This window comes from Schistocerca gregaria, chromosome 8 (genome assembly GCF_023897955.1).
Source record: "Schistocerca gregaria isolate iqSchGreg1 chromosome 8, iqSchGreg1.2, whole genome shotgun sequence".
Classification (NCBI taxonomy): Eukaryota; Metazoa; Arthropoda; class Insecta; order Orthoptera; family Acrididae; genus Schistocerca; species Schistocerca gregaria.
This window is the reverse complement of record NC_064927.1, coordinates 428,095,557-428,109,926: the sequence shown is the minus strand read 5'-3', so window position 1 is coordinate 428,109,926 and position 14,370 is coordinate 428,095,557. Positions and strand designations below refer to the sequence as shown.

The 14,370-nt window shown below is 40.2% G+C and overlaps 1 protein-coding gene across 3 annotated transcripts in view; it reads right to left on the bottom strand.

Annotated features, from left to right (window-relative positions):
- The window catches only part of LOC126284338 (uncharacterized), a 285,882-nt gene that overhangs the window by 168,354 nt on the left and 103,158 nt on the right, over window positions 1-14,370 (bottom strand). For all 3 annotated transcript variants that reach the window (XM_049983188.1, XM_049983187.1, XM_049983190.1), the window contains exon 8: window positions 7,496-7,573. In XM_049983188.1, coding sequence (XP_049839145.1) covers window positions 7,496-7,573 — 78 coding nt within the window. The remainder of the gene's footprint in view (window positions 1-7,495; window positions 7,574-14,370) is intronic.

Here is a 14,370-nt window from a genome sequence, read left to right as displayed (position 1 = left end):
ACACTACACGAATATGTAATGAAAAATGATGGTTCCTATTTAAAAAGATGCAGCTGATATCCGTTTGACCTATGGCAACACGATGTAGCGGGTCAACCATAGCGCCATCTGGTTTCCCCTTTCAAGCTAGACAAGTTTCGTTCTTTGTAATTTCTTTGAGATTTTTGGCCCGGTCAGGATCAATGGACCAACCTATATATATATATATATATATATATATATATATATATATATATATATATATATATATATATGGGGGAGGGGTAAAAGGGTGTCCTGGAGCGCTAGGAGAACCTCATATCTTATACTTAACAACCTGGAGAAAAGTTAGAAGATTGTCATAAGACTGTTATAAGCGTAAAAAAATGAGTTATTTAATGTATATCGAAAAGAAGAACTTTATCCAGTCATTCCTGAGAAACTTTTTAAAAGAGTAAACCGTCATTTTATTGTGTATTATTAGATTTATTTTATTGTACTCTCCAGATTTCGGCTTCTATGACAATATGAGGTATAATGCTGAAAGCCGTTAGACCATTACTAAGTCATCTATGTTAAGGTAAACAGGTAAACAAGGCCAACACATGTCTTTATATCTTAAATACACGTGTTGGGGTTGTTTAACTGCTTTGGACTGCCGTAACATACATAAATCAGTAATGGTTATAGAACTTTTACCAATGTATTAGATAATGCAATAAAAGCCGAAATCTGGGTAATAAAAAAATTTATATAATAATACACAGTCCAACTGCGGTTTACTCTTTTAAAATGTACTAAATGGCTGTGGATCAACGCCATCGAAAGCTTTTTATTCTTTAGAAAGTTTTGGATAAAATCGCAGCCAATCTCTACAGCTCACAGTCATGATTAAAAAGGGGATTGTACCTGTATTTGTAGTGCTAGATAATTGTTCTAAACGTGTGAACCCATACCATTTTTAAAAAAACCTGAGGGAGAGGGTTAGCCACTAAGATCATAAATGTAGTTTTCCAGGCTTTCCCACAGATATGTGGACATACTGAGAAGTTGAGTATTCTACCAAATGTCAATGTCGTTCCTGCACAGTATTTCGACAATGTGACTCGTTACCTTCATTTGGTGCTATCTGAGAGTGCTCATCCTGTGGAAGATAACCTGTATTCACACTTGTGGTCTTCCTTCCATGGTCAGTTTCAGGCGATCAAAAATTACTATCAAATCGGGGTAGATAAATTCACACATATTACAAGAGATAACAGACACAATTCCACCTCAAACTCTGCAAAGCAACATTGAAGAAGTTGAGAATGATACCTTTTTGTATATCTAAATATCATCCGCCCTCTAAGTCTTTGAAAGGATTGTTAGAAAAATAAATGGGCTGTGCAGAACCTATGGTTCAAAAGCGCATTCCAGTTTGTATGGGGAGATGAGACTGAGAAGAAGATGCAGCCAGAATGTTGTGTATTAAACACTGAAAACATGTAGAAAACAGTTAAACAGAAGACGTTGAACACCAAATGAACGTTTTTGGCAGTGGAAAAGAGTCTTTCAGAGGTGAGGTAGGGCATTTTCAGTCAACAGATGCACATCCTAAGAAGTAAATATTGAAGCATCATCTACAGTGTGCAACAGCGAATGCAATAATGAGTATTTTAACACATAAATGTAAATTGACAATATGTATGAACCAAACCCTTATGTTTTGAGAAATGAGGGCACAGAACTGTGCTAAAGAGTTGGCGTGCGTACAAGCCCAGTGGCATTGCACAATGTACAACTCTTTCCACAACGGGGAGCTCTACTGTCAAGTAAACTTTCAAAGTCACTCTAACAAAAAGTACATACGGATAGCAAACACAGGTGCATTTCCAAAATGGGTTGGGTACAATACTTAGTCTTAATGAAAAATGAATAGAATGATGGCTAACAACACCGCCAATGATAGTATTGCAGTATTTGAATAACATGAATCTCTATTTCTTTTACTGGATTATCATATCATTACTTGTCACTAATTGATAAGTTTCTGTTATATGTAAAAACCTTGAATGATTTACCTGTGAAGAGACAGATAGAGAACACAGAGAGCTCAGTCACCGAAATAAGATAGCATTATCAAGGGGCAGTACCTTTTGATGCCAATAGCAACGTGATCTCTGCTGGAAATGTGTAGGTGCTGCTTCCTGTCGGAAGAAATAGTGTTCCTGTGAAGTGTGAAAGATGGCAAAGTGCTGAAAGATGGAAGCAGCTTTCGGTGTATTATAATTTGTGTAATAAAAAAATATTCATTTTATAAAGACAGCAGGGTATGACGTAAGGGGAGGTAAATAATAGTATATAGGGATAGGTTATAATTACGAAGAGGTGCATTTAATAAAATATAACGAATTTAATGAACTATATATGAAGCATGAGGATGAAAATTCTCCCAAATGTTAATGTAAGATGTACAAATGAAGCCAAGAAAGTATTTATGTATTACTAGCAAACACTAGAATGTATTTCAAAATATTCATAAAAGGTGAGCAATTTGCCACGAGAGTTTATGCCATAGTTCATGGGTTTCTCATAAATGTTACTGTCTTTGAGAATTTCCAATATTTGAAAAAGAACCTTAAATAGGAGTTGATGTGACACATATTCAGACAATATCAAGTAAAGTGTAACATGTAGCAAATCTGGCACAGAACCTACAGTATGACAAGAGAAAGACTGTGGCATCCAAGTAACGAGTTACGGCCTGGAAACAACATCCTTGCATGCTACTGGCTGAGCAAATCTCGATTAAAGATAGCATGAAATTTCCTGTGATACGACTGGTTGATATGACTGAGGCAGAAGCTCTCTTGTGCCGGTGGAAAGAGTTATTTGGCGATGGCCAGAGGGGACAGTCGTGTAGGTTATGGGTTTAGCTAATTTTGGACGTATACTTCATTATGCACGTATGGTCTAGGAGTAGCGTCTTTGGTTAGTAATCAGAACGTCCTCGATCCCAGTTCGAACCCTGCCACTGTTTAAATTTTGAATAAAAACCACCAGTAACAGCAGATGATGACCTCTGGCATAAGAAGTCACTCTTATTCATTCAGAAAACGGCCTTGGAAAAATGGGTGAAGGAGTGGGCAGGAATTCAAAGCTCTCTCTTGCACTGGGATGGGAAACTGCCCTTAAAATGAGGAGGAATCAGCAGTGATGAACAGCATGAGGATACAAAAGGCAATGGAAACCACTGCGCCAAAGGCACATAATGTGGCCTGTAATTGAAAAAAGTGTCAAGATGATCTCTCCGTTGACAAACAATTCGAGACCATTGATGAAGGTTCCCGGGTCTCCAGCTGGGTGGTAGCGTTGATATCTCGCGACGTTCTGGGAAGTGTCATACTACCCATCTTCTGGCGAAGTGTCGGAGATTCGCAGAGAGCGGGCTATTTACATGCGCGGTCACCCCCCTCCACTAGACCTCGTGTAGCTGCGATGGACCAGCGGCGTGCGTGCGGTGGTGGGGAGAGCGGTCGTCCCCGGCGGCCGCTTTCAGTTCTCGGTGTAAGCATTCTGTCTGCGTCCCATGCGGAGGACGTCGACGGGCGTGCTCCCGACGGATTGTCGCTGTCACCGGGTTCCACGCTGCTCTGAGTTGGTATCCCTCATCTCTGTTGACTAGACTGTCGTGGATCCTTATTTCTACGGATTCTTTGATAACGCTTTCCCAGAAGCCAGTTGTTCGGCACAGTACCTTCGTGTTTTCGAAATTCAAGGTACGTTCTTCATTTATGTTGTGTTTTGCTATGGCTGATTTTTCTGTGTGACCTAGTCGCATACATCTGATATGTCCTATGCAGCGTTTATATATACAGCGCTGTATCTGCCCAATGTATTGTTTACCGCATTCGCATGGTATACTGTATACTCCTGGTGTGTTAAGGTTCAGTGCATCTTTGGCAAGCCGGCCGCTGTGGCCGGGCGCTTCTAGGCGCTTCAGTCTGGAACAGCGCTGCTGGTACGGTCGCACGTTCGAATCCTGCTTCGGGCATGGATGTGTGTGATGTCCTTAGGTTAGTTAGGTTTAAGTAGTTCTAAGTTCTAGGAGACTGATGACCTCAGATGTTAAGTCCCATAGTGCTCAGAGCCATTTGAACCATTTAGCCATCTTTGGCAGAACTTAGGCGATCCCTCGTCTTCGGTGGTGGTCGGAGAACAGTTTTGATAATTTATTTGCCCAGAAGACGTGCAACTTTGGCTGAGAGCGGACCAACATAAGGAAGGAACAAGAGTCGTTTGTGTTTATCTTCTTTATCGTCTTCTTCTGGGGTTCTCACTGCTTCCTTCTTCCTTTCAAGTGTCCTGTTGATCTGCGTTTCACTATAGCCATTTTGGTGAAAGGCTTACCTCAGGTGTTGCAGCTCGGATGGTAGGCTGTCTTTGTCGCATATGGCGCGCGCCCTAGGTACCAGGATGATCGGTACTGTTTGTCTTTCAGCTGGATAGTGGAAGCTTGTTGTTTAAGCCGGGAAAGTTTGCGGTCACATACTACAGTCACAAATTCGAGACCAGTTTCCCATTCAGATCACTGGGAGGGGAGTGGAAGGGAAGAGGTGGCCATGAGAAAATAAATGAATAATCAGCAAAAGAATGACTTTCTTACCCATGGATATGTTGCTCAAAACGGTTTTCTTCACATTGGCCACCTCCCTTTTCATGGATTTAAAAGAAACTTACTGTGAGTTTGGACCGAGAATTGGAGAATCTATTTCTGAAGCCCCAAATGTCGTTGTGACCGAACCTAAACCTGGAAACAAAAGTCTGACCAGGCCAAAAGATATTTAAATATATTTTCTTCCACAGTGAGGGAGAAAAATCTGTATTATTGTTAGATTCTTGGGGCTGTCAGTGAGAAGGAAACATATGGAACACCATAACTGAGGACAAGGAACTTATTCATCTGGTGATCCCAAACCGCTAGACGGCGCTGGGACGGACAGTCGACAGATCTACATGGCTTTCGATGTGGGAAGAACCTTGTGTGAAGATTTTCGGATCTGGTTCTGTTAAATGAGCACGAAGTCAGTTTACAATTGAGAAACGATATAATGAAGCTGCAGTCACTAGTACTCAATTAATTCTCTTCGTCACGGCTTACCATTGTAATCTACTATAATATGCCTGAGACAAATCAGGGTATTCAGAGCGTCACCCCTGACAATTTTAAATTCAGCTTAATTCTCTGTCCTGTATGTTAGTGGTGCAGTTTATTTTATCGGCATAGTGTAAGAAAACGTTATGTTTGAAGCACTTATTTACAGATTATAGTTATTGTAATGATTTTGTATCACAAAATGAATTGCATTCTATTTTCAACTGACAGAATACACATATACTAAATGGTAAACTAGAAACAAAAAAAATGAATGTGAAACGTAAAATAACAATTTAAGACATAAAAGAAATATAATTCAAAAAATAACTGGAGTAATTATGAATGCTTAGGTATTTCAATTAGGTATGTTGAAAAAACTATAATAGCACATTGCGTGTAGCTCATTTTCCGAGAACTGTATTTCAGAAATCATCTTTATTACACGTTGATGTATTTCGCCTGAAACCTTCTTTAATTTCTGTTGTAAAAAATGTTTTATCTTCCAAAATTAATTTTTGGTGGTGCGATATTTTACCAAATCTCAAATTGTTATAAAATTCAATTATGCAGTTTTCAAGAACGTTAATTACGTATCCTCTTATATATGAGATATATTTTTTTGTGTACCATCGTTTGGATGATAGTCGTTCCAAACCTAATATGCCAAATTACCTGTCCGGGTGTGTTTTACCCCCTAAAATTGAAACTAGACACAAACCTACAAATGCGTATTGTATTATTTTGACACCTCTAGACACCCACCAAGTTACATCAAAATCGCATTTTGGCACTTGGGAATGTTCCCTTGGCAGTCGTGGTATTCAGTCGTCGAGGCTAGTTAGATCTGAAGCCACCAAGCGGTCAAAACACACTGGTAGCGAGGCTGTGCACGCAGCGTTCTTAAATCTGTCCAGCCGGCAATGTTGTACTCTCTAGCAGGACGCTACAGCACTCCTTGTTACGTTACAACGACCAGTGGTACAATACAGGTGAGAGCCCTATCGACAGTAGCCTCTCGAGCCAATAGATGGCTAAAAATCTAACCAGGAAATTTAGCATAACTGTGACGGATGTTTAAAAGTTTTGATTATTGTACCCCAAAACTGGCAAAATAAGGAATGAATTCATTTTAGTGAATGATATCTGAACTACGTTCGTTTTGCACATGGTATTACCCTGTTCGTCCCAAGTGACATATAATTCAACAACTAACTAAAGGAGCGCATTGAGCTGGTTTGAAAGTAGAGTAAGAATCGACACAATTAAGACTAAAAGATGAGTTACGGGCATATTGAAAAGAAAACAGTGCAATCTAACAACGAGGTCATTGAGCCATAATGATGCGGTTCTGTGTTCGTGACAGATACAAAAGAGTGTCTCGACAGACGAGGATGAATATTGACAGTCTGAAAAAGATGTGGAAAGCTTACAGTAAACTATACAGAGTATTCTGTATAACCTTCCGAAAACGAGAGTTTACGTCCAGGGTGTATTATCACTTTCTCCCTACGGCAGTGAGTCGTGAACTTTTAGTGCAAAAATCGCTCACCAACTGAGGGCTGATCAGCGACTACTGCAAAGATGTATGTTATGAAGTATTGTAAAGGATAAGAAAACAAGAAATAACGGTTCAGTGAAAAGACTGTAATGAAATACGTAGATATGACCTTAACTAAATTAAAACGAATGAGGGGGGAAGCCATGTAGGAGGCAGAAAATTTGTTAGGTGGACCAAGAAAGTTTTTATCCGAATTCAGAAAGGTAAGAAAAGACCCATACGACGATCTGATGTAACGTGGATAGATGTAAAAAAATATGCAGGCCTGACATGGATTCATACAAACATATGTAAACAAATAAATGTAAATGAAAATACGATAACATGACCATTGTCACTTTAATACATCCCTCAATCACAAATTAAACTGTGTCTTTCGAGTCACTCAATACAGTAAAAAACAATTAATGCTATGTAAGGAGATAATGCAAACGCTGAAGTTTTCCACAAACATAGAAGATGAAAGTAATCACTAATACTGCTCCAGTTATTCGATAATATTGACTGAGACCATTTTCTCTTAAACACAACTAACTTGTCTTTCACGTACTGTTGGTTGATGAACTAAAACAGGTTTAACGTTCAAAAATATTATTGTAGTCCCTGAAAATGATATTGTATGTTGTGTTTCTACTGGAAGTATCCATGTCCCTTAGCGCTACGATAGAGAGGTGCGTCATGGCGATTGTTTGTATAGCGTAATGTTTAGTCGTGCGCTTGTCAGCAGATGGTTTGGTATCTACGAGTATTCTGCGGAGTAAACTGTGCCACGCAAAGAAAGCATACTACACTGCACTGTGTGTGTCACAAACGCTCACCTCTCTGTGCGAGAGACACGCATCTTGGCCGAGGTCGCTCTCTCCAAGATATCTGGGGGCTTCGCTTCCTTCGGAAACCTAAAAAAGAAAACAGAAATCAAGCAATTTTTATAACGATACTTGTGTTAACATAATCATTTAAGTACCTGATCCAGTTTACGGTAAACCCAATGTTGCATCCTGAATTAAGCAGCTTTCAAAGTACAGCCTAACATATTCTAGCAACCTGGAGACTTGCTAAATACAGGGTTATTATAATTAAAGTTAAACTTTCAAACCGCTGAGAAATCACCACTGGTCAGATTGAATTCAAATAGCATCGGAATATTGTCGGAAAAAGGGGGAAAATGTATGGAAGAAGAAAAATAAATAGTTACAAATTGTAGCAATATACAGAGCAGTATGCATCATAATTTAATAGTGATCAACTACAAATGACAAATGAATCATACAACAATGGCTAAGGTGTACGTTTGACGTTAAACTAACTGTACTGTTCAGTGTGTATGGATGTACAGGTAAGATACTGTTAGTTACGTAAGCCCATCCGCCACAGAAAGGTCATATCACATAAGATGGGAAAAATTGGTTTTTAATTTTCCTGAGGCCAAAAACCGCACAAAAAGCAGGAATCAAAATCAAATCGGATTATTGATTTCCGTGTGACTGGTGCAAAACATGTTCAATATGCTGTCCACCGTTTCCTGCAACAAGTTGAAACCCAGAAACAGCATTTTCTACAAGTGATCGAAGTGTTTCCGGGGTCATGTTCAGAACGTGATGCGCAGTGCGTGCCTTCAATGCAGGTAAGTTAGCAATCGGAACACTGAACACAACATCTTTCAGATAGCCTTACAGCTAGAAGACACACGGTTTAAGATCAGATGATCGGGACGGACAGGCTGTAGGGAAATGGCCGCGGACAATTCTAGTATTTCAGGAAAGGCGCTTTAGCAGCTGCTTAACTGAATTTGCAATATGTTGAGGTGCGGCATCTTGCATAAAAATGACCCCATCCACACATCCGTGTTGTTGGAGAGCTGGAATGACGTGGTTGCACAAAAGACACTCATAGCGCTTACCAGTGACGGTACAGGTAACAGAACCGGAAGCACCTGTCTCTTGAAAAACCTACGGCCCTATGATAAATGATGCCGTAAATCCGCACCACACAGTGACCATTTCAGGATGAAGTGGTACTGGTTGATTTGCGTGAGGATTTTCCGTTGCCCATATTCGAGAATTTTGTGTACTGACATATCGTGTCAGATGGAAATGGGCTTTTTCTGTCACCAAATCTTCCAAGGAGGCAAGAAATTCTAAAGCAAAGCCGCGCGGGGTAGCCGCTCAATCTAGGACGCCTTGTCACGGAGGTTCGAGTCCTCCCTCGGGCACGGGTGTGTGAGTCGTCCTTAGCGTAAGTTAGTTTAAGTTAGATTAAGAAGTGCGCAAGCTTAGGAACCGATCACCCCAGCTGTTTGGTCCCATGAGTCCTTACCACAAATTTCCAAGAAGTTTATCACATTTTCAGGTCAACATGGAGCAACTCGTGCACATAGGTAAGTTTGAATGGGTAGCAAAGGAGGATTGTAAAAGAACGCGTCTTTACGAATTTCCAAATCATTTTCTCCAGACCCACGGCAGTCATTCGACCCATACCTTTTTTCAAATCCTTAAGTGTCCGGCACTTCTGCAGAGCGACGTGTGCACAGTCATCATTCGTGTAATACAGCTTTACAAGCACAGCGCGATCCTGCATTGAGACAGTCATGACAAACGCCGTAGACTCGAAAAGAGGAAAAGAAGTTTTCCCGGCATGTTTATACCAACCTCAATGGGTCGTGCGCAGGACAGGTGTTTTCATTTACGTTCAAAAATGGTTCAAATGGCTCTGAGCACAATGCGACTTAACTTCTGAGGTCATCAGTCACCGAGAACTTAGAACTAATTAAACCTAACTAACCTAAGGATGTCACACACATTCATGCCCGAGGCAGGATTCGAACCTGAGACCATAGCGGTCACTCGGTTCTAGACTGCAGTGCCTAGAACCGGACGGCTACTCCGGCTGGCTTCATTTACGTATTCTGATACATACAGTGCCATCTATTGATCAATTTTCAAACTATTATTTTTCTTGTGGTTCATGGTGTGGGTTCCTGTAGTCATATCCTAGTTCATGAACAACGGGCAACGTATGAGTGGCCAAGTAAGTGGTCCCGACAGTCGGGATACCAGTTACTTTGGAATAAGGCTGGGCATCAAAAACATATTCTGAGTCGTGGTCACCTTTGTGCTCATACGGGAAAGACTACCGAATCCACCGGTTAGTCCCTCAGCCGTTAGGGGTAAAACCCAATAGGACTCTGGGCAAGTAAGGCTAGCAACCTGCTTCCCTGGTACTTTAAATATGATGCTGGCAACAATCAGAGCAAAATGCCTCAGCCCACTGAAGGTGACGGAGTCCCACCTCTAACTGACAAACCAGGGACTCCTAAGATACGACTTGGAAAACAAATGGTAATGAAATGGGGAGCGATTAATATCAATGGGGGCTATTCTGGGAAGAAGGCAGAACTGGCAGAGTAAGATGGCGCTGGACGTTTTAGCTGTTAGTGACATTCGGGTAAGGGGTGAGAAAGAAAAGAAAGTGGGAGAATACAAGGTCTACCTGACAGGAGTCAAAGCAGGAATAGCACAATGGGGTGTAGGGCTTTACATCAGGAAAGAAATGGAACCCAGCGTAGTTGCAAAAAGGTATGTAAACGAACGAAAGATGTGGTTAGATTTGACAGTGTCTAGCAAGAAAATTAGGATTGTGTCAGAATATTCGCATTGTGAAGGGACAGATGAAGATAAGATGGATAGTTTTAATGAGGACCTCAGGGATGTAGTTGTTAGGGTAAAGGACAAGGACAGTGTTCTGCTCATGGGTGATTTTAACGCCAGGATTTGAAATCGAACAGAATGGTATGAAAAAGTTATGGGTAAATTTGGAGAGGATATGGAGGCCAAAAGGACCGGGAAACAACTCTTGGATTTCTGTGCCAGTATGGGCTTAGTAATCACAAACTCCTCTTTTAAACATAAGAACATTCACCGGTATACTCGGGAAGGCAGGGGAACCAGATCTGTCATTGACTATACAATAACAGATCAGGTATTCAGAAAGGCTGTGAGGGACACACGTGTATTCAGGGGATTCTTTGATGACACTGACCATTATTTAATCTGCAGTGAAATTGGGATTGTGAGGCCGAAAGTGCAGGAGGTCAGGTCCATATGTAGGAGGATAAGAGTGGAGAAACTTCAGGATAAGTAAATCAGGCACAAGTACACAACAGATATCTCAGAAAGGTATCAGTTAGTTGAATGTAGTCAGTTACAGTCATTGGAAAAGGAATGGACAAGGTACAAGGACACAGTTCTAGAAGTGGCTAAAGAATGTCTTGGAACAGTAGTGTGTAAAAGTAGGATGAAGTAAACAGCTTGGTGGAATGACACAGTCAAGGCAGCCTGTAAAAGAAAAAAGATGGCGTATCAAAAATGGCTACATACTAGAACTCAGGTAGACAGAGAAAGTTATGTTGTAGAAAGAAACGAAACCAAACAGATAATTACAGCATCCAAGAAGAATCTTGGGAAGACTTTGTAAACAGGTTGGAGACTATGGGTCAAGCTGCTGGAAAACCATTCTGGAGTGTAATTAGCAGTCTTCGAAAGGGAGGTAAGAAGGAAATGACAAGTATTTTGGACAGGTCAGGAAAACTGCTGGTGAATCCTGAGGTTGCTATGGGCAGATGGAGGGAATATTTTGGAGTTGCTCAATGTAGGTGAAAATACGATCAGCAATGTTTCAGATTTCGAGGTAGAATGGGATAGGAATGATGATGGAAATAGGATCACATTTGAGGAAGTGGAGAAAAAGGTCAATAGATTGGAGTGCAATAAAGCAGCTGGGGTGGATGAAATTAAGTCGGAACTTATCAAATACAGTGGAACAGCAGGTCTTAAATGGCTACACAGGATAATTGAAATGGCCTGGGAGTCGGGACAGGTTCCATCAGACTGGACAAAAGCATTAATCACACCAATCTTTAAACATGGAAACAGAAAAGTTTGTAACAACTACAGAGGTATATCTTTAATCAGCGTTGTGGGTAAAATCTTCTCAGGTATTGTGGAAAGGAAAGTGCGAGTATTAGTTGAGGACCAACTGGATGAAAATCAGTGTGGGTGTAGGCCTCTTAGAGATTGTCAGGACCAGATCTTCAGCTTACGGCAAATAATGGAGAAGTGTTATGAGTGTAACAGAGAATTGTATCTATGGTTTATAGATCTAGGAAAGGCATATGACCGGGTTCCTAGGAGGAAGTTATTGTCAGTTATACAAAATTATGGAATTGAAGGCAAACTTTTGCAAGCAATTAAAGGTCTTTACATGGATAGTCAGGCAGCAGAGTTCATGGTTCAGAATAGTTTCACGGTTAAGACAAGGCTGCAACCTGTCGCCACTGTTGTTTATATTATTTATGGATCATATGTCGAAAACAATAGACTGGCTGGGTGAGATTAAGATATGTGAACACAAAGTAAGCAGTCGCACATATGCGGATGACTTAGTTGTGATGGCAGATTCGATTGAAAGTTTGCAAAGTAATATTTCAGAACTAGATCAGAAATGTAAGGACTATGGTATGAAGATTAGCATCTCCAAAACGAAAGTAATATCAGTGGGAAAGAGATATAAACGGATTGAGTGCCAAATAGGAGAAACAAAGCTAGAACAGGTGGACAGTTTCAAGTACTCAGGATGCATATTCTCACAGGATGGCAACATAGTGAAAGAACTGGAAGCAAGGTGTAGCAAAGCTAATGCAGTGAGCGCTCAGCTACGATCTACGTCTACTGGTACTTTGTTTTGTAAGAAGGTAGCCAGAACAGCCGTTCACAGAGTAATATTTTTCTTAAGTTATCTCAATATTAGCTTTCATTTCGTTTGTTTAACAGTTTATTAATATTTGCATGATGAAGTGACGTAAGTGATTCTGTGAGTGTTGATTGGCGTAAGACAGTTTCCGCGCGAGAAAGAACTGAGAGGATTGTTTTGATTGGCTGGTCATTTTGAACATTCCATGAGCGTTAAACATTTCCTGAGCATTGCACGTAGTTATAGGCCCTGGAGGGAATGGCAGTGGGAGTCGCTGGCTAGCTGTCCGACGTGCAGGTCATGTTGGACGTGTCCATCTGCATTATGAGTAAAATGATGAAGTTACTGGTTTCTCGAGTCAGGATTGAATTGCCGTGAAAGCAGTTCAATTTACGGACAGATTGTGAAAATCTGACCTTTGTGAAGTGATCTGTTGGAAAGATAAATGCGTGTGAACTTTCGGCCTTTGTAGAATTCCGCGTGGCATGTTTCATACCCGTTTATGGGATAGTTGGCAAGTAATTTCTGTTAATAGAAATCCACTGAAAAGGACCGAAATCGAAACTCATATATTGTAGCAGAGTATTGACTGTAAATCGTGAAACAATTCGGGTTTGACTTAAGTACGTTTCTGGCTGCCTAGCGTGTGTACTGGGTTGCATGAACTGTGAGTTGAGTACAGTGATGTTATTCGTTAATTAAATTTAGGATGATGGCGAGTGTTTAATTTTGAACCTAACGAAGTAAAAGAACTCGCTGCAGAATTTTGCATTTTTCTAAATAATTGTTTCTTACCATGCCTATTACTGTACACTGTTTGACATGATTTACTTGTCTGATGTTTCTGTAATTCATTATTGTAAAGCCATTATACCATTTTTCTTGCTTCTTATAGACACAGGCATCTGTTGTTTCCACTACACTATACTTGCTGTCCATCTGTACGACTATGTGAAATCTTATTACTCCTGTCTTAATATTGGTAACTATATATTGCATATGTAACAAATTGTAACTGATTGACCATTCACTATAAATGATTGAGACTTGAAGAGATGCAGAACAGAATAATATGCCTACTGACTATATACTGAAATGTTGTCATACTTCACCGATACAAGCTGCAAATGACTTTTATAAAAACTCTACTACTACAAGATGGCTTTCAAGCCATCACTGAATCTACAGTCTGCTTCAAGCAGAAACTACTGCTTATTTTACTGCTTGTGCATATATAGGGTTGTCAACTCAGAACTGTGCTTAGTCTCCCACAGTCTACTTCCACATGATTTTCCCCAGCAGTGACATAATTGCAAAGACCTAACGAAAGTTTGGTCGTATATGACAAGGACACTGTTGCATCTATTTACATTGTGCAAACTACTACTGCCATTTGTGACTATGTCTCAGAAATGTAGATCTTGTGTAGTATAGACACTGTAACAAACTTGTTGTTGCTACAAAAAACAGTATAGACCACGAATACCGCTTCCTGCAGTACAAAAATAACCATGTACAGAACGTTCTCATAGGTGTCATTACATATGATAACCTACCTGTGGTGAATTCTATTTCTTCATTCACATGTTCCTGAATTTTTTAAATATTTTATACTTATAGTTTTTTAACTCACATTCTTGTACAGCAGTTTTTCTATTTGTATTTGTAACATCTTTGGTATTTTCCTCTCCATAATATTTAGAATTTTGTCCTCGTTCCATTTCTGTCTGAAATGACCCACACACAAAATTCTACTCAGGGAAGGTGAAGGATATGTAAAGTGAGCATGTCATATTGATCCATGTAAGTTACCGTTGTGCACATCCGAGAGATCACGTTATGCTACTGTTAAACAATCTTTGGTCTTGTTGTGGCGCAGTCTTTGCCTCTGCGCAGTCTGATACTTTCTTAGCTGAAGTGTGGTAGGTGATGAACATATTCAATA